This window comes from Triturus cristatus, chromosome 4_2, assembly GCF_964204655.1.
Source record: "Triturus cristatus chromosome 4_2, aTriCri1.1, whole genome shotgun sequence".
Lineage (NCBI taxonomy): Eukaryota > Metazoa > Chordata > Amphibia > Caudata > Salamandridae > Triturus > Triturus cristatus.
In genome coordinates this window covers 495,715,773-495,736,141 of record NC_140586.1, presented here as the reverse complement: position 1 = coordinate 495,736,141, position 20,369 = coordinate 495,715,773, and the positions used below count along the sequence as shown (strand labels likewise).

The 20,369-nt window shown below is 42.5% G+C and overlaps 1 protein-coding gene across 1 annotated transcript in view; it reads right to left on the bottom strand.

Moving 5' to 3' along the window:
• The window catches only part of COL24A1 (collagen type XXIV alpha 1 chain), an 826,732-nt gene that overhangs the window by 103,426 nt on the left and 702,937 nt on the right, over positions 1-20,369 (bottom strand). The window contains exons 44-45 of the mRNA XM_085602067.1: positions 9,196-9,249; positions 8,871-8,924 (exon numbers count right to left, since the gene is read on the bottom strand). Coding sequence (XP_085458193.1) covers positions 8,871-8,924; positions 9,196-9,249 — 108 coding nt within the window. The remainder of the gene's footprint in view (positions 1-8,870; positions 8,925-9,195; positions 9,250-20,369) is intronic.

The following is a 20,369-nucleotide window of genomic DNA, read 5'->3' as shown; positions in this document are numbered from 1 at the left end:
GCTTTCTGTGTCTACTCGATACCAACGATCCAATCGGGTTCCTCCTGCCAGCATTTAACAAACCCCCGCAAAAACTCAAAATTGAACTGTCAAGCATAATTCTCGCTGAAAAGCATTTGCCAGGTGCTGCGACTAGAGGGTTCGTTATTTGATGTGCCTAAAGACCTCGCAGTGAGCCAACTCGAGCTGTGTCGGACCCGTTTTATCTAGGAAATGGGATTGGAGCTATATATATATATATATCTATGTGAATATATATTTTTCTCTGCTTGACCCAGCAGCATGAGTTGCTTTTGTCTCTGGTCTACATTTTAGGCGCATGGTGCTAAAGACGAACGGTAGCAGCAACTACCTCGCCAAACTGTGCCTGTGGCCACACAAGCAGAGGGTCTCAATGCGTTCTTGATGCTCCCAGGTGCTGGGTGGCTGGTTTTGTGTACCCAAGACGGCCCTAGCTGTTAAAATAAACCCAGCCCTTTAGGAATGTCCCCCATTTTGCTGAAGATCAGGGAGCTGGGGGAGCCACTGGGGTACAGAATAACAAATCTGTTAGCCCAGAAACAAATACGTATTCCTTAAGTCCCCGGGCATGCTTGTGCCGAATGACTCTTTCCTTAATACTGATTTACTTCATTGTGTTTCAAACACAACTGAACAAAGCACAGCAGCACACGCGCGTGTGTGGCCTGTTCTTTCTCTCCAGGAGCAGGTCCTATGGCAGTCTCCTTTGTGAAGTGCTCTGTGAAGAAGGCTCCATCTTCTAACATAAATATTAGTTTAAAATCGTGTCAAGAGAAGGAGCAGTTTTGCAAAGGCTTTATTCCACTTTCGGCCAACACATTCTTCTAACAAGTAACTGACAGCACACATGTGCTGTTTGAGATAATTGTGGCCAGCTAACAACGTTCCATTAAATGTTATTATTCCTTCAGGGCCACTGGAGAATGAAAATAAAACAATACGACTCGAGTCTTGGCAAATGCAAAACTGCATAAACAAATGCTCAGTTGATGCTATGCATCGCAGATATGGGAATGAGGTTCCCACATTTCAACCCATATGCAAATCATTTGGAGCCAGCCCTGCAGAAAGCAGAGCCTGTGCAAAAGAACATCTGCAAAGTTCACGAAAGAGATGGTTGTCATTGCTTTGTGTGCATACGGCAGGGCTCGCATTTTCCCAGAGAATGAAACCGCAGGCCACCACTGCTGCCTACCATCAAACGAGCGTTTATAAAAATGGTATGTTTCCTATTATTAGTTCTTCTTCAGGACCTACAAGAACTTTTTACAAAAAGACCACTGGAACTAAAACTTTGTAACAGTTGACCCTATTGGTCATTGAGGAATCTTCAAAATATTTAAGTGACAGTAACGTTAGATTATGCGTTTTTTATAACTCAGCATACATTACCTAAATATTTAAACCACACACAGATGTTTTCACTTTACAGATGTAGAAGACATAAGTATAATAAAAGCAATATGCAAAATAAGCTATAATATTTGTCTCATATTACCGCATTCTGAATCCAGTTGGTCACCTCAATGACGTTGCGCCATTAAAAAGCAAAACTTGTTTCCCTCTGTTGCTATGTAATTAGGGGAAGCACTCGGCTCCTGTGTTCCTCTGCATTGCCTTTGTCTGCAGAGACCCGAGTGAAGTGGTGGACTGACGGTTCCTGGTCTCCTCTCGTCATTGGGGCAGACGAACAGAGACCGGTGTGCAAATAGGTACTAAAAGGTGGCATGGCATCCTTGATGACTTTGTGACAACATTCAAACACACACCATTGGAATGTACCCAGGGTAGGGAGCTAGAGGCTATGGTATCTCAAGGGGGGAGCTGGCCTCCAAACCCAATGTTTCCACACAAAAAGAGCTACCCAAGATTTCTTAATTTTTCTAGTTATGCATCCCTCATTGTTCTACTCAACATAATGTCCACAGTTGGATACACACAAAAATGTTACGGTATGTCCTCACACACCACCAGGTATCATACTTCATCATAGGACAACCCACGTGCTCCAAAAACCCGGTTTGATGGAGAGTGGGCCTTCATCTGTAGTCAAGGAGGCACTTCTAACTAAGAGCAGACACGTGATCTAAGTTTACTAAAAACCAATATGACCTCCTAAATATCCCTATTAGGATGGAAAACACGGGAACCAAGTATGGCAAACCTACATTAATTTAACACTGCAAACAAAAGAGTGACCTGTGTCACCTCTTTTATATCTGGCCCATATGTACCTGTAAACAAATAAAAACCTTCTTTGAGATTTTCCAAATATGTAGCTAAGGGATAAAAACAAAATTGCAGATAACCGTGAACAAACAAAATTTGCATGCGCGGTGGTAAGTGGCACTTCACAGGTGAGGTAAACCAAAACAAGTATCTGTCTTTGTTGTGAGACCAGCTCACAGTCTTACCCCACTAACGGGTCTTCTGGGCCCCATGGAGGGAGGGCTCAGGAACCCCTGTAGTCAAAATCTACAAGTAATAAAAGGGAGGGAGTCCTGTATCAATTTGCTATAGTGTTCACTATCACTCGTGGTCACCAACATAAAGTGATACAACATCCCCACACACATCTACCCTCTTTCTTTATTAAGGTGCTTTCCTCCCGAAAAACCTGATCGGGTCTGTTCCTTCCTCCCGCAGTGTGCAGGAGGGGCGGGGGAGATGCGCATTTATTGAAATGTTTCTAATGAGGAACAATTACATCTCACCCGTAAGAATTGTCCCCAGATACATTCTGGCGTAAGGCCCTGGGGGTGAAAACTCTTAAACAAGAGTAAGCTGTTATTATCTGTGTTTTTTTCTGAACTCTAGTACCGATGCCTCCCTGGTTAATCGTAATTAATAGGTCTAGAAATACCAACTCTTTTTTACACACAGTATGTGTGAATCTCAGATGTCTGTCTCTAGTGTTTACCGACTGTGCAAATTCATTAGCGAGCTGTTTATCTATTCACTATTAAGGCATCATCTATGTATCTACGCCACAATTTAATGTGGTCTTTACATGGATTTCCCTGTGTGAATATATGAACTGCCTCAAACTGATAGGCATGCCATACTTGCGGGGAATCTACTCCCCATGGGAGTCCCCTGTACTTGATTGGTATATTACCCCCTCGAACTCAAAGAAATTCTCGGGTGCGTGCCAGTTCAGCGCATTCAATGACAAAGTGTCTTGGGATCATGAAATACCACTCTTTTTCTGCCAAGATTCTTTCTACCACTTCAAGGGTTTGTCTTTGGGATTTCTGGTACAAAGTGCTTCTATGTCCAGCGTTATTATCATGTCATCTGGAGTAATAAACTCCATCTCTTGGAGTAGACAAAGAACATTGTTTGTGTCACGTTGATAAGAGGATGATGTTTTCACAATCGATCTAAGGAACCAATCACAAATCTGTGACAGATGTTCCAGGAGTGATCCTATACCTGAGACTATTGGCATGTCCTCCCTACTTTTTTTTTATGTTGCACAGAGTGATTCCAAAATAAGGAACACCGACAAGAGGTTGAAATACAGGGCAAATAGACCCTGTGTGTGCATGATATACGTTGTATGTTGTTTGTCCTGACTGAAAGAGTTAGGATAGACTTATCATGATAATATCCTGTGGTATTAACCATAGTCCTGACGACACCCATGGACCCTAAGGGCCCATAAACAAGAGCTGAAATAGGGTCATTAAAATCCACCACCCCACTGATGTCATTTTTATCCATACCATTAACAACCATTATTAAAGGGGATGTTTCAAAACATATTTATTTTTTTAGAAGACCCCAGCAGGAATATTATTAAAAGTGCTTCCTGAAAAATGGTCAACCCCATCATAGTTCATAGGGACCAGGATTCGACCCGATGATGACACATGCCACTAAACAGAGTGGGCGAGGGTCAAACTGAAAAAAACTATAGGATTTCCTGTGTGGGTCAATTGTTACTTTCGCTGTCACTGTATTTGATCGTGACATGCATAGCAGGGGCACAAACTTTAGGTTGCTTGGTAACATCTAATATATTTTGACATGTACATGAAGACAAAGGGAGTTTTGCGGAGCATCTTCAGCCACTGGTTGTTTTGGGCAGCCCTCTTCAGTCATTGCATGCATGAAACATCTCTGATATTTCTGATCCACTCATAGCTTTATTCCACAGGATTCTATTTTGCAGTGGTGACCGTCTAAGGAGTTTGTCTCGCCTGTAATGGACAGCGGATATTTCTTTCTCCACAGTGGCTGCCTGGGTCTCAGCTCTGCCATTGATATTTCAGCGCTTGACTCCTCACACATGGCCAGTCTCATTCCTTGCATGGCTTTTGTCCAAATGGTAGAAACACATCACCTTCCCAGAAAGGCAGTGCAGGCACACATCAATGTTCCTTAGCACCAGCTGCAACCATTCCCAAAATTACCATGTAGATAACACCAAGGAAAGAGTGCATGAGTTGGCCCTCAGAACACGTCATGACTCAGCCATAGAAACTGAAGATACACTGCACACAGGAAAGTACTCTTGGAGTTCGAGTTACACTAAACTGTCCTAACTGTTTTTCATTTTTAGTACCAGATTCTGCAGGTTTAATGCAATATTTGCTTTCACTATGAATCTGATGAAGTCAGCCAAAAGGACTACATTTGTACAAAGTGCAATACAGTTTTAAAAAGCATCAGCATACCCAGCATCTTGGAATGGTCCACAGCCATTTACAATACAAACATGAATGCACTAACAACAGGGATTCATGACTGAAATATTTAAGAATCAACTAGTGCTATTAACAAACCTCCCCCTTCACTGTGGCAGGGCAAATCTTCTCTGCTCATGGCTATCAGGACTGCAAATGTTTTCCTGAGATCAAATATTACCACTGTTTTAAAGTGTCGCACTTTTCAAGGTGAGACGTTCAAGCTACGCAAGAAAATGTAACTGGTTCACTTAGTTTTCTGACTAACCAAATGTGTAATATTTTTAGTAGAATACAAAGCTCTGAAAGGACACTTTGTCATGTCATTAACACATTAAGGGCTTCTTTCAGTCCAGCATACCATGACCGTTAGTTTGTGTACCATACTTCTGCCACTGGAAACACATCACTTAAGAGGACGGATAATCAATGCATGTGGATAGCGGAGTTAAGAGAAATGTGTCTATTTGTTCCATATTGAAATGCATGGAGGAAGCTGAAGAATCCAGAAATAGCATCCTAGCTTAAAACACCCTGTGAGGCTAAAGTACAAATTTGGTCTCATCCAGACAAGCAAGACCCATATGTTAGTCCTTATAACTGCAATGTGAAGACCGTTTTATTGGCCTTATATTACAGAAAGTGCCTTGGGGACACCCCAGGTATTTGTGCCCCTTTGATCTACTTCTGGGGCACTTTAGCATTACAAAATGGGTTATACTTGGCATTACAGAATGGGCCATACTTGGCATTACAGAATGGGCCACAGATTATTTCTATAATATGAATAATATAGGAGCAAATGTTGGGCCTATACAAGTCAAAAGGGGATGTGTCTGCTCCTGTGGCCACTTAATCTTACAGACGAGTATTTTGTGACCCTGACGGTGTCCGATCGGAGGGCAGCATAAGGGCACCAACCAGGTATCCAACCCCACCCCCTGCAGGCATCTGCACTCACACAGAGCAGGGAGCTTTGCACCCTCCTGAAAATAGGGCCAGGTCTGCTGGCAGCAAAACTGCCGCTCTGTCTTTCACTGATGCACCATCCACAGCTTCTGCACAAAATGTAAAAGTTCATTCCTGATCTTGTTCGAGACTGAAATAGACATTTCAATTTGCCAAGCGTTCCGTCTTTTTCTTTTCTTATATTGTCTGGGCCAGTAATGGCCTTCACCCATAAAAATGTGCACCGACTCTAAGCTTATGTGACCAATCAACTAGACAAGATTGGCAAACAGAAGCATTCTTGAGTGCCTCCTGCCACTTATGGACACTATAGGTATCTCTTGATTTCCCTTGGTACCATACTGTACACATTAGGGATTCCTGTTCAGGGATTCCTCCTTCCACCCCACTTGACAGTGGGAAGAATTTAAAGAAGTTGCACAGCTGAGCGGGGAATACTCTTTACAGAAATATTGTTAGATTTCTAGAAGATTAGTTCAGAAATTAAGATATCATTAAGGTATCCCTACTACGTCAGTTGCAGAAAAAATAAGCAGTTAAATACTACTATGTCTGTAACTTTAAATGTTTATATCATAGTGCATGATCAACCATGTGCAAGTTTAAAACCTCTTCTTCTGGCACCACCATTCTTTTGAATGAATTATTTTCAATACTATATTGTGCCTCCCGCAGCTGAACTGTGACTCATAGGAATGGTATCCCTGCTGTCCAGAAGGAATCTAAAACTCTGCGAAAACCTGACCCAAAATAGCCTACTGTCATTTTTCCTGCTCCAAGGCAATGGCGAGTGAGGGAAGAGTGATTTACTGTTACTGGATAATATAGGTTGCCTTGGTTACTATCTACCCGCATAGAGCCGACATCTTGAAATGTCATCTGTCATCAGTCTATGATCCACCTCAGATCAGGTGGCTGCTCTGACCCACAACTTACCTGTACAACAAACAACAGGCACTCGTTAACTGTCATTCAGCCTATATCGTCCACAGCTCTGGTATCAATTTAACTGTGTTTCTTTCAGTTCAATTTGGAGAAACTCATTCTTTTGTAAATGTGCCTTCTTTCCAGAAGACATCATTTCATTGGCATAACTTTGCATTATGCGTCTTTCTTTTTTCACAAAATTTTATTCCAAATAATGTACTTTGTCTTTACAGGCTTAGAATACTAGCTACAAGTATGGCATAACACAGTGTTTCCATAAAATGTAAAAAGAAATGGATAGAGGAGGAACACAACAACCAGTTAAAAATCATATTTGTGCCCAATAGAAAACTGTCCGCATCTCATCACGGAGCTATCAAAAGGATCACTAATCTGTGTATTTATTTTATTAACTTCCATAGTTCTGGCTAAGAGATATGAAGCTATTTCGAAATTTAAAAATGAGTGCAGCAGCATGAGTTGATCTGGACCCCCTTTGCGTTGTACGCAAATATTCTAAACATAATGATGACCCTGTTGGGCAAAAAGAGTCAATATGCCTGGTGCCATAGAAGATCTCAATGTAACATCTTAGTCTACCAGACGATGAGAAGGAAAACGCTCAATTATAAGAAGTAGGGCCTATTATTTATTGTAACCAAATTGTAATATTCACTGACTATTTTACATACCGGATTAATTTATTTCAAACCTTTGACCGTGATTTATGATTGAAGCCACCTATTAAGGCCAAGTCAATCCAAACCTGATCCAGTTGTAGCTAATCATCAGTATAAAAGATTTCAGACACAAGTTTGAGATAAAACCAGAGTTGCGCATCTTTAGGTTCTTGACATGTACCTTTGGCCACTTATTCCTAACACTGGGAGATTTAGTTTGTCAGAGAATACAAGAATGCAGAGCTATACGATACAACCGCTCGATCATCGAAACATGCCGTTAGAGATAGTGACTTGCTGGGACTGCTTGCAGCATAAGAGAGAAAAAGATTCAGTGAAGATACAAGTGACACAGGCACCCATCTAAAAGGCTACATGAATATGTTAAATAAAGCAACCTGGTGACCAACTTAAGGTCCAACGCACCTTATAGGAATCTGAAAGGGATATGTGCCCAGTGAACCAGGTCACTGCAGCCAGTGGTTAAATTGTAAAAAGAATAAGTGCCGGGCACTTGTCAGGAGGCAGCTTGCACCATCCCATTTCTCCTGTTAGCATTGTCTAAAACAGAACCAACAGCTAACCAAGAAAGTGGGGAGAGGATGTGGCGTAATGGCCAGAGCTGCCAATGTCAGAGCTGGGGAACCCGGTTCGAGTCTCGGCGTTGGCTAAACCTTTTATCCTGGGCAAATCACTAAATCTCCCCATACATTAATGTGTCCTTAACTGTTGCTTATGAAAAGCGCTGGAGTTGGTGATTAAGTGCCGGTGCTCACCGGAAACCACTGGCTCAAATTAAGCACTGACTTCAGCATCAGGTGGTGGTAACAGGTGAAGCAGCAAGTTTTAATAAGAGTCCTTCCATGGCGAGGTTCCGCATGAATAGGATTACCCACAGAAAAGTGGCCACATTACAATTTCAGCTGGCCTTAAAATTCCCCTTTTGGCCACTCTCCTCATACACGCCACCAGCATGAGAAACACAGGTGTCATTGAAAAGTGATGACAGACGAAACAATAGCGAGTGAAGCACAGCCATGCTTCAGACATCATACTTGAAAGCAGACCCATTTTACTAGAGATGGTAAAAGCAAAATACTGCCAGAGGAAAAATAGGGGAAATGGTGCCCAGCAGCAAAAATGCTGGTTGTAAAAACAGAGCAGTCCCTGCTGTTAAAAAAACAAACGACTATGTGATCTGCTGGGTTTACGGTACACCAAAACCACCAACATCACTGCCCGGAAATCTCTGAGGAGGGTTAAATTCCCTCTGGTAGTATCTTTCCAGGATTATGAACCAGGCGTCCTTTACAAAGTGTCTGACGTTTATTAGATTCCTGAAGAACTGAGGTTTAAGTGCCATAAGGACTGCATGTCCCTTCATTTTGGACACTGAAATGATTGATGGATATATGTAGCAAATCTCAAGCTAAAAAAACACACAAAAGCAACATTTGTTTTCAACTCTAAAACACCTGTGAGGCTAATTCATTTCTTGCTGTTCAAAGAAAGTGGTCGGCACACATATCAAACTATCATTTGAACAACTGTTGTTCACTGTAGGGTCATTTTTTCCACCTACTTCGGGGCCTCTGTCTCCTTTGTGTCCTTGTTCACCTGGCCGACCTGGCTTTCCCTTCGAAGGAAAATAAACATATTTAAAATATAAAAACTAAATGATGCACGTGCATTTCTGTTAAGCGAGGAACACAAAAGTACGGTATTAACCAAAGTGAGTATAAGTGAAAATAAAATTAATATTTGTCTGTACAACTGTTTCCCATTTAACAGTGAAATTCTATATACCTGGCTTTCAAGTATGTAAAAATGTGAGCAGCCATTTTACGAGAGTTTCCCTATACAAAGTCCTATAATGTCAAAGGAAGTGCTGAACTGATCAAACGTACCGGAGGTCCTTGCTGTCCTATGGCTCCTCTTGGTCCCAGAATGCCAATGTGACCCTGGAGAGAAATATGGAATTAGTGCATTAGAAATTACGTTTGAATATGTCACCAGCCCTTTTCCTTGAAATTATTTCACAAATTGCCTGTGTGTATTTTTGCAACAATCACAAAACCCTATAGTAGTCAATAATTTTGCTTCACACCTGAAGATCAACTGTGAACGGTAAACAACGTTTACCGCAAAACTTTCTCCCCGCAGGGAATCACAACGCGGTTGTTACAATGACCGTGTTGTGATTCCGCATACTATTACTCCGCAAGTCGGAACAACGACTTGCGGAGGGCGGGGGGAGGTGTTGGATTTGAAATCCAACACCTTCCCTAGTGTCCGCACAGACTGGAGTTGGAATAGTAAATTATACTATTCCAACATACAGCGCCCCCCAACGCAAGTCGTTGTTCCGACTTGCGGAGTAATGGAATGCGGAATCACAACGCGGTTGTTGTAACAACCGCGTTGTGATTCCCTGCGGGGATAAAGACTGCAGGATGACAAGACAGATTCACTGTGAACAACCTTTATCAAGACTAATTCATGAGACTCTAGTATGGTGTGCGGGTATCCTTCATTGAATGACATACTTCACACTATGCTCAGTGTTCGGTAGGGAGTCAGGTAGCACTGTACGGATGTCTGCTCGGTATCTCTTATTCACCGCCATGATCGCGTCACTCACCTGATGCCTCGACTTCATCAAGAACATGAAGAACAACTTCATGATGATCACAGCAGCCTTCTTTAATGCTGTGACCTGATAGAATACATTTTTACCTGCATCAGGGGGAAGTCAGATAATATTCCGTGGCTCCATTAGGGACCACAATTGTGTGGAATATTTGTTTTTGAGTTTAGTACTTTTTTTTAGCCATTATGGAATCATCAATCAAGCCCCACTGTTCGAATAGATAAACAAGCAGTGCCCAAAGGTGGTCATTGGGACTCTGGCAATCAGGTGACCTGGATACATGTCCGAGGAGATGAGCCCCGCATGACTATTTGCTCTAGAATCTGCATCCACACTGTAATATTTGCCAACCGCACACAGTGATGTCCATGCGCCGGCCCTGCATATCTCCACGAGGGCGATGCTATCCAACAGTGCTGCTGTTGAAGACTTACGGCTTACTGAAGCACGTTTAGGAAGCCAAGGAGGGGCTGATTTTTTGTTCAATACTATGGAGGAGATTTACTAAGATTTTACGCCATGTTTGCGTTAAAACATTTTTTTACAATTTACTTTCCAATGAGAAACTTGTATAACGCTGAAAATAATGTGAAAGTAACGTAAAGCAGCACATAGCGCTGCTTTCCATTACTTAGCGCCAAGGGGTTGTACTATGGGTGGAGCATGGGCGGTCCCATGCCCCCACCCAACGTTTATGATGCTAAATCCAATTTACAAAATAAAGTAGACAGGGTTTACTGTGAGAAAACTGCTCCCTTTTGAAGTAGGCGCAACAAAGGAGAAATGTTTTCATTTCTCCTTCCTTTTCTGACTTTGTACATGTGCTGGACTGTACAGCACACATGCAAAGAGGGGAAATGGTTTAAGTCAGTCCATGCACAGTATTTTGTACTGGAAGGATACCCTTCCAGTACAAAACCATTGCTAGACTCACAGTGACACCCATGCACTATGGTACAAAGGTGTTTCCGTGGCACACGGCAGCTGATTTCAGCGCCGGCGCTAGGGAGAGGGGAGGAGCGTGCCATATTTCAGTAAATTTGGCACTCTCCTTTTCATGCAGCGCTGCGCTAGTGGCTGCTGCACTGCGTGAAAAAGTAGTAAATATGCCTCTATATATTCAAGGTGTTTTACGTAGTGTTTCAGAACCAGTAGTCGCAAAATAGCACTAAATTGTAAGCTGAAGAATTCGAATTTTAAAAAAACGCAGGGGCGGAATTGTCATTTTGAGATGAAAATGAATAACACGGATTGATATTCAAGATTGCTGAGCCTTTATGAACTACTTACTCTGTTTAAAAAAACTAAATATGACATTCCATTGTTCTGTGAAGAAATATTACTATCTCTTCTGGCATGAACTTTTTGCAAAAACTTTAATTTCCCCATGTATTGACATGTTACTTCAAGGTTAAAATTGTATTCTTAATTAGTCCTCTGCGTTATAGCATATTACAGTGCATGTAATAATTCTGATGCAGCAAAAGATTCCATGGGATAAGTTCTTTACTTCACAATCAAACAATGGCATTTACTATTTACTTAAGGCTGGAGTGACTTCTGTTTCTCCAGACGGTGAGGATGTATATGTGCCTCAAAAAGGACCATAAGTCTTTGGTGATAATCTATCCTGAATGAAGAAACCCAACTTTACAGAGCAAGGCATGCAGCATCTGAAAGGCCCAAAACTGCTTTAAAAGTGAGTACACGCTCCAATGCTTCGCGCTCTCCAATGGGAAGCACGCGGTATTATTCTCACAAGGGTGCACGCTGAGTATGTTCCACACAATTTTAAGAAGGGTGTTTCTCTTTGTCGCACAGTCTCTGTTCAATAACGGATTCCATGAATGAAATGAATCCTCTTTACTAAAGGAGTTAAACTTGACACAATACATTTGCCATTTTACAACAGACGTGATCTGGTTAAATCTTCTAAACCCCGGTAGCAGGTGACATTGAATACTTTAAACGACTTTCAGCTGGTCAATGTACCTGTTTGAATAACTATCTTGAGTGAAAATGTGGTCATCTGATTGTAAATGCTGGAATTCCCCCGTTAATAGCTAGTGCAAACTCGACTAATGTAGTTAAATATTTCATTAACTTCTCTGGTTTACAGTAAGTCAATATTGTACTATAAAATGGAGAAAACATTCAGTGACACGTTTACATTTCTGTGATGGGAATAGAAACCTGTCAACTTGCTTTCGACTTCCTGGAAATTTGTGATATTTCACCTACCAGAGCTTTTACAAATGGCCAGAAGCATTAATCTAAGACCGTTTCATATTTTATGTTCCCAGGTGAGGTTTGATAAGTGGACTGGCTATATCCAGATGTGGAGTTTCATTTACCTACAGACTCACTACACCTCAACATAAGGCCCAGTATGATGAAAGAGCACTGGGGTGACCTGCTGTCTCGTGCTCACCGGACATGGCCTATCGGTTTGGACAAGTCTCTCCGCCTTTGGGGCATGGTTTAACTGAATTGAGGGAGAGGTGTGGCACAGTAGCCGGAGTGGCTGACTCCAGAACGCGGGGCTCACAGTTCGGTCCCCGGCGCCAGTAGCAGCGCAGCTCAGTATCATGTGACTCTGGGCAACAGCTCACATAATCTCCCCGGACCCCAGTGCCTTGAAACCCAATGTTTGCGCTTTACAAATAGGAATTATAAGGTTGGCTGCCTTTGATAAGGCCAAATACACCACTTGTGTTGTTGTTTGAAGATGGCAGGCACAGGCACTCATTTCAGAGACCATCACTTCTTTTTTTCATCAGACTTTAAAGCACAGCAAGAGAGACAAAGGGAGAAAAGAAGAAGAAGAGAAAGACAGGAAGATAGTGACAAAAGGAGCAAGCAGGGATTAAATAGATCTTGCAAGGTTGAGGTACAGAAGCGTATGGTGGAGGAAAAAAATAAAATAAAGTCAAAGCAATACTAGGCAGCCATGGTGTCCAGCAACTCTGGCATTCCACTGAGCTCCTAGAAATATTTTGGACCCCCCACCCCCTCTTACTTGAAGTATTTTTACAAACTAAACATTGGTAGTCGAAATGATTAAGAATACAGCCGGGGGGGGGGGGGGGGGGGGGGGGGGTTGTAAAACTAGTAAGTCCTAAATTTTCATCACATATTTTTTCTCCGTAAAGTGACAAAAAAGGTGGATTTCGTGCAAAAAATTTGTATTTTTCAACAAAGAATAAAGACGCGTTCTCAGAATCGTTAGCAAGCACTGTGATTTTTTAAAGTTTTTTTTCTTTTAAAGAAATTCGTAGGATTGGGTAGTCTCAGACCAATTACCTGAGATTATTTTCAGCATAAATGAAGGAAATGGGTAGTCTGTTATTTGAGGGTGTCCTGGTAATACTTAGCGTTTTGTTCTATGCGATCAGTGAGAGAAAAACCATATCCAATTGTTAAGTATACGGAAGAGTCTCTGGAGAAACTGTACCCATAAGTAACTGGACATGTTTATTATATTAGTGCAAGCTGAATTACATAACACACAAGCAGGGAGAGGGAGGGAAGGGGAGGGGGAAAGGGAGGGGGAGAGAGAGAGAGAGAGAGAGAGAGAGAGAGAGAGAGAGAGAGAGAGGAGAAAATGAGGTATTCATAAAGCAGGCGCTTTTAGAGTTGGAGTTAGTGAGGAATGTGGTTACACACTTGCAGTTGTGTCAGTTTTAGGTGTAATTGACATGACTAAAGTGTAGAAGTCAGAGCACGTCCCCTGGAATCCACACAATCATCATATTGTTGAAAGTGGGACCGATACATAGGCGTGTGATAACTGGAGCACAGTCTGTTACAACTGCTGGCACAGGCGCCCAGACACCGCTCGCTCAACAGATGGGCGGTTTTTAGAAAAGGGGTGGTATTCGCGCTTCCACATTTATGTGGTAAGAGGATGAGTGAGGTTGGAGTCTGTCAATAACCCTAGGTGTCGTTCCCTACTCTCCTAAAGTGCCCTCATCTGCAGTTCGGATCCATAAACTAAGTGAGGGCTGGTATTTTACAGGGTTGGATGGGATCAAAAATAGGCCTGGGCACCCCCCAAAAAGTGGCCCCTATTCTCGACTCGCATCCTTTCACAAAACATTTGTTGGGCAGAGTCATCTGGTTAATTTTGTAAATATGGGTGTGGCATAAAATGTAAGCTCCAATCCTGTGATCTCAAGGTATGCGGCTTGACCAGTATTCCAAAGCCTATGCATGTGTTTTCTGTTATGAATTCCAAAAACAACACAGTAGAACCACAAGCACATAAAACACATCAAACCATTTGACTTTACCAACGTTTTTTAGTAGTCAACATTATATAAATGAGCGTACACAAACAGTGTGCGTTTTCTTTTCCTCCAACACCATTCATATTTTGACACCAGTAGTTGTCTACCAACGTCACGTCTTTTCACCTAAATTGGCAATTAAAATTGACCACTATGGAACCACTGCTCAGTGTGCTCAGCAGAGAGACCAAGAATTGGATGAGAAACAATTTATGACCCAGAAAACACTATCAGAAACTCCTGTGATCTGTGACTTGTGCTCCTCAAAGGAACTCACCCAGACATAGCTCAGTTCACAGGATGCGCTCTACAAGGGTCATAGGCTGCTTGAAAAGCGAATCTGCAGATGTGCACCAGGAAAAACCAACGAAACGTGTAAAATGAAACAAAGTCTGCCTCACTGACCTCGCATACTAAGGGGTTTTGCATGATGGAGCAAAAGATCAGTGTAAAACGTATAAATAGGGCACTGTACCAGGGGCGTAACAAACGCCCCCACAGCACCCGTGGGGCGGGGGGGGGACAGCCTTCCTGCGGGGAGGCCCCTAGTCTTCGGTAGGTCAAGGGGGCTCCCTCAGCTCTTCCGTAAAAAGCTGTGAGAGAAAGGCTTGCTCTAGAAAGCAAGTGCAGTCAGCAGCCTGCTCTGCGCTCCTTGCGCTGACCCACGACTGAAGAGAAACAAAGTAACAAGTTACATTGTTTCTCTTCAGTAGGAGCACAAAGGCTCGGAAAAAGGATGGGGGGTGGGGGCCCCAGAGAGAGCATTCCCCACAAGGCACAGCCTCCGAGAAGGAAGGAGGCAACAGAGAGCTGACAGGGCCAGGAGAAGGTTTGCAGCTTTGGGAACAGGACTCTGCTGAGACGCATTGGAAGGTAAGCAAGCTTTGGAAATGAAATTGGCCTCGCATTTGTTTGAGTTGGAGCGTCTCCCTGGATGGCATGGAGTGTTTCCTCAGTGGCCTGCAGTGTCCCAGATGCTGATAGTGAACATGGAAACGTTCCCAGGTCTCCACAGAAGAGATTTTTAAAAAAATGGCTCAAGAATGTTTGAAAATGGATGTACGTGTAGAAAACGACAGAGAGTACTTTTTTTAATAGTTCACTATAGCGCAAACTCGCCCCCAAGGTATTGGAGCGCTTTACATGAGCATCAGTTACATTACACAAGGCCACACTTATTTTTTAAGCACGGGGATATATTAGTGATTTGCCCAGAATCACAGGATGTTGAACCAACGCTGAGACTCGAGCATGATCCCCCAGTTCCAAAGCCAGCATCTATGGCTGTTATGCCACATTTCATTTGTATTAGTGGTGTTCCCAGTTGCAAAGGAAGGGAGAACATGTCTGTGGTTGTTGCACATTTTTGAGCGACATTTGAGACCAAGTGCAAAATTATCTGGAGCCTTCAGCTAAATTCTATTTTTTATTTTTTTGCTCCCTCTTTGGAATAAATTGGTAATATTTGATGCTCTTGGTGTCAATTTGCACTGTCTGGTGCTGGCACCCTAGGCTCCTGCCTAGTATTATTGACTCGCTTTATAATCAACTCTTTATTTACTTTTAGACTCTGGTCATGGGCGTACGTACCAATGGTGCAGCATGTGCAGTGGCATCGGGCCCAGGAATGGGAGGGGCACACTGACTATAGCTGTCTTTCACTACCCAACCAGGAGCCAGGGGGCCATTTTCACCTCCTTAAATGAGGGCGCGCCAGGCTGGTGCTACGCCAATGACTCCAGCTTAACTGAAAAACTCACATTTTAGGGGCCTCCGGAGTACTATAGAGTTGGGTAAAGTCATTCCCAGGTTCCACAGCACAGAACCTTCATTTTCTTTTTTTAAAATACATTTTAGGTATTCAGTTTCCGCCAATGCTGTCCACATTTTATTTTATGTTTGTTTTCCTATGAATTCCATTTCTTGTTATTAACATTGGTAATATTTTTTATTGAAGAATCCAATAAAGAGCATGCTATACATTGGCACTTAAAGTCTAATGAAGCATAGAATGAGCCCCCAGAAAAGCAACGAAATGCCAAAACTAATAGGGATATATTCAGGGAAATAAATGGGACTGGAGTGTAGGAAACTGTCACCAGAGTCATACGGGAGAGAGTAGGACACACATAAGAAGGGAAGGACATTGTGGGTCCGAAGGAGAGAATCCATGTAAGATGTCATATCTAATAAGCGTTGGCAAAGCCAATAGGTCTGCCATTGGTTGCAGAACTATTGGCTGTACCAAAGTATGTTTCTTTTGCTGTAGTTTATTATGACTTTATTGTTCCAAGATGGCTAATGGAGGCTGAGAGAAGAAAGACCTGAAGAAATCATTGAAATACGAAAGGGTGTAACTACAGTGGGTGGACAGTTGTGTATGAGAGACATTGAAAAACTACAGGGTGTAACTACAGTGGGTGGACAGTTGTCTATGAGAGACAATGAAATACTACAGGGTGTAAATACAGTAGGTGGACAGTGGTGTATGAGAGACATTGAAACACTACTGGGTGTAAATACAGCGGGTAGACAGTTGTGTATGAGAGACAATGAAATACTACAGGGTGTAAATACAGTAGGTGGACAGTGGTGTATGAGAGACATTGAAACACTACAGGGTGTAAATACAGCGGGTGGACAGTTGTGTATGAGAGACATTGAAACACTACAGGGTATAAATACAGCGTGTGGACAGTTGTGTATGAGGAAAATGAAATACTACAGGGTGTAAATACAGTGGGTGGACAGCGGTATATAAGAGACATTGAAACACTACAGGGTGTAAATACAGCGGGTGTACAGTTGTGTATGAAAGACAATGAAATACTACAGTGTGTAAATAAAGTGGGTGGACAGCAGTGTATGAGAGACATTGAAACACTACAGGGTGTAAATACAATGGGTGGACAGTTGTATATGAGAGACAATGAAATACTACAGGGTGTAAATACAGTGGGTGGACAGCGGAGTATGAGAGACAATGAAATACAGGGTGTAAATACAGTGGGTAGGCAGTGGTATATGAGAGACATTGAAACACTACAGGGTGTAAATACAGTGGGTGGACAGTTGTATATGAGAGACAATGAAATACTACAGGGTGTAAATACAGTGGGTGGATAGCGGAGTATGAGAGACAATGAAATACAGGGTGTAAATACAGTGGGTGGACAGTGGTATATGAGAGACATTGAAACACTACAGGGTGTAAATACAGCGGGTGGACAGTTGTGTATGAGAGACAATGAAATACTACAGGGTGTAAATACAGTGGGTAGACAGCAGTGTATGAGAGACATTGAAACACTACAGGGTGTAAATACAATGGGTGGAAAGTTGTATATGAGAGACAATGAAATACTACAGGGTGTAAATACAGTGAGTGGACAGCGGAGTATGAGAGACAATGAAATACAGGGTGTAAATACAGTGGGTGGACAGTGGTATATGAGAGACATTGAAACACTACAGGGTGTAAATACAGTGGGTGGACAGTTGTTTATGAGAGACAATGAAATACTACAGGGTGTAAATACAGTGGGTGGACAGCGGAGTATGAGAGACAATGAAATACAGGGTGTAAATACTGTGGGTAAGCAGTGATATATGAGAGACATTGAAACACTACAGGGTGTAAATACAGTGGGTGGACAGTTGTGTATGAGAGACAATGAAATACTACAGGGTGTAAATACAGTGGGTAGACAGTGGTATATGAGAGACATTGAAACACTACAGGCTGTAAAAACAGCGGGTGGATAGTTGTGTATGAGAGACAATGAAATACTACAGAGTGTACATACAGTGGGTTGACAGCGGAGTATGAGAGACAATAAAATACAGGGTGTAAATACAGTGGGTGGACAGTGGTATATGAGAGACATTGAAACACTACAGGGTGTAAATACAGCGGGTGGACAGTTGTGTATGAGAGAGAATGAAATACTACAGGGTGTAAATACAGTGGGTGGACAGCAGTGTATGAGAGGCATTGAAACACTACAGGGTGTAAATACAGTGGGTGGACAGTTGTGTATGAGATACATTGAAATACTACAGGGTGTAAATATAGTGGGTGGACAGCGGAGTATGAGAGACAATGAAATATGAAAGGGTGTAAATACAGTAGGTGGACAGTGGTATATGAGAGACAATGAAATATGAAAGGGTGTAAATACAGTGGGTGGACAGTGGTGAATAAGAGAATGAAATACAGGGCGTAAATACAGTGGGTGGACAGTGGTACATGAGAGACAATGAAATACGAAAGGGTGTAAATACAGTAGGTAGACAGTGGTGTATGAGAGACAATGAAATATGAGAGGGTGTAAATACAGTGGGTGGACAGCGGTGTATGACAGACAATGAAATACAGGGTGTAAATACAGTGGGTGGACAGTGGTGTAAGAGAGACAATGACATACTACAGGGTGTAAATACAGTGGGAGGACAGCGATGTATGAGAGACAATGAAATACTATACAGTGGGTGGATAGCGATGTATGAGCGACAATGAAATACAGGGTGTAAATACTGTAGGTGGACAGTGGTGAATAAGAGATAATGCAATACTAAAGGGTGTAAATACAGTAGGACAGTGATGTATGAGAAACAATGAAATACGAAAGGGTGTAAATATTGTAGGTGGACAGTGTTGAATAAGAGACAATGAAATACAGGGTGTAAATATAGTGGGTGGACAGTGGTGTATGAGAGACAATGAAATACTACAGGGTGTAAATACAGTGGGTGGACAGCGGTGTATGAGAGACAATGAAATACAGGGTGTAAATACAGTGGGTGGACAGCGGTGTATGAGAGACAATGAAATACAGGGTGTAAATACAGTACGTGGACAGTGGTGAATGAGAGACAATGACATACTACAGGGTGTAAATACAGTAGGTGGACAGTGGTGAATGAGAGACAATGAAATACTACAGGGCGTAAATAAGGTTGCACGACATAGACCATGAATTAACACAGGGCAGGGAGTAAACACAGTGGGCTCTGAAGTCGTGACCATCAGCTGTCCTGCAGAGAACTGTACGCCAGTGCCCCATAGCCAATTACAGACCCCGCATCACGCATAAAGGTCAAGCTTTTTTTATTCTCTAAAATTTCTTCCCATACTTTCCTAAATAAGTAACCATTCCAGGATGATTGATATGCATTTGACCTGTAGAAGGGTACAGGTGACATATGGGTGTCCTTGTGTACTGTGGGAAGGGCTGTGATGAGAGTGGGCGGACTGTTAGAGACAAACAAGGAAGCCGTTCATATCTTGTTCGCTCTTTTCCATAGTGCCTGCGACATGCCATTGTGTAGAAAAAACTATCACTAGGTAAAGAGGGGAGCTTGTCACTGCCACTAGTGAGATTCTACAGAGCTACCCTATTTCAGCACCAGCAATGTTCAATGATTGTGTACTTAAAAAATAAAATAACATGACATAATGTTGGTCCTGCCATCATGGTGGTGCATATCGGCCAAATGTGCTCACCCATGGTAAAATGGTACCCAAAACGGGTAAAATGCAGGCCCTGGCATAATAGTGGTAATTCCTGTCTGATTGCGTGGTGGTGCATAGCCCTCATGCTAGCTTCGGCATAATGGTGGTAATTCTTGGCATAAGATTGGCGCATATGACATGCAACTATGACACACAGATATTCAAGGCAGAATCTATCCATGTGTTGCAGTGGTTCATGACAATAATTTAATTTTTTCACAAAAAAGATAACTTCTTGATTTAGGGAATCTAAATTAATTTTCAAGAATGCAAAGCTAGTATTTATTAGCAAAACGTGTCTGTTTTCATAAACCGACAAGCTGATGTTTTGGAGACAAATGACTGAATTTATTTAAAGCTGAAATTTGGGTGTTTAAAGGGCCCACTTGGGAAGGCCAACCCCAAACACTCCTCTTTCACTTTGGTGTGCTTGCTGTACTCACTTGCTCCTTTAACCCCTTCGGTGCTCATGACGGAACGGTTCCGTCATGAGCCACGGTTGAGCTGTGCTCATGACGGAACCGTTCCGTCATGACCACGCCCGCGCAAGAATCCGTCAGCACAGCGGCGGAATTTGCGCAGCATGGAAGGGGTTAACCTGGACCTCAGATTTTTGTAACACCACTT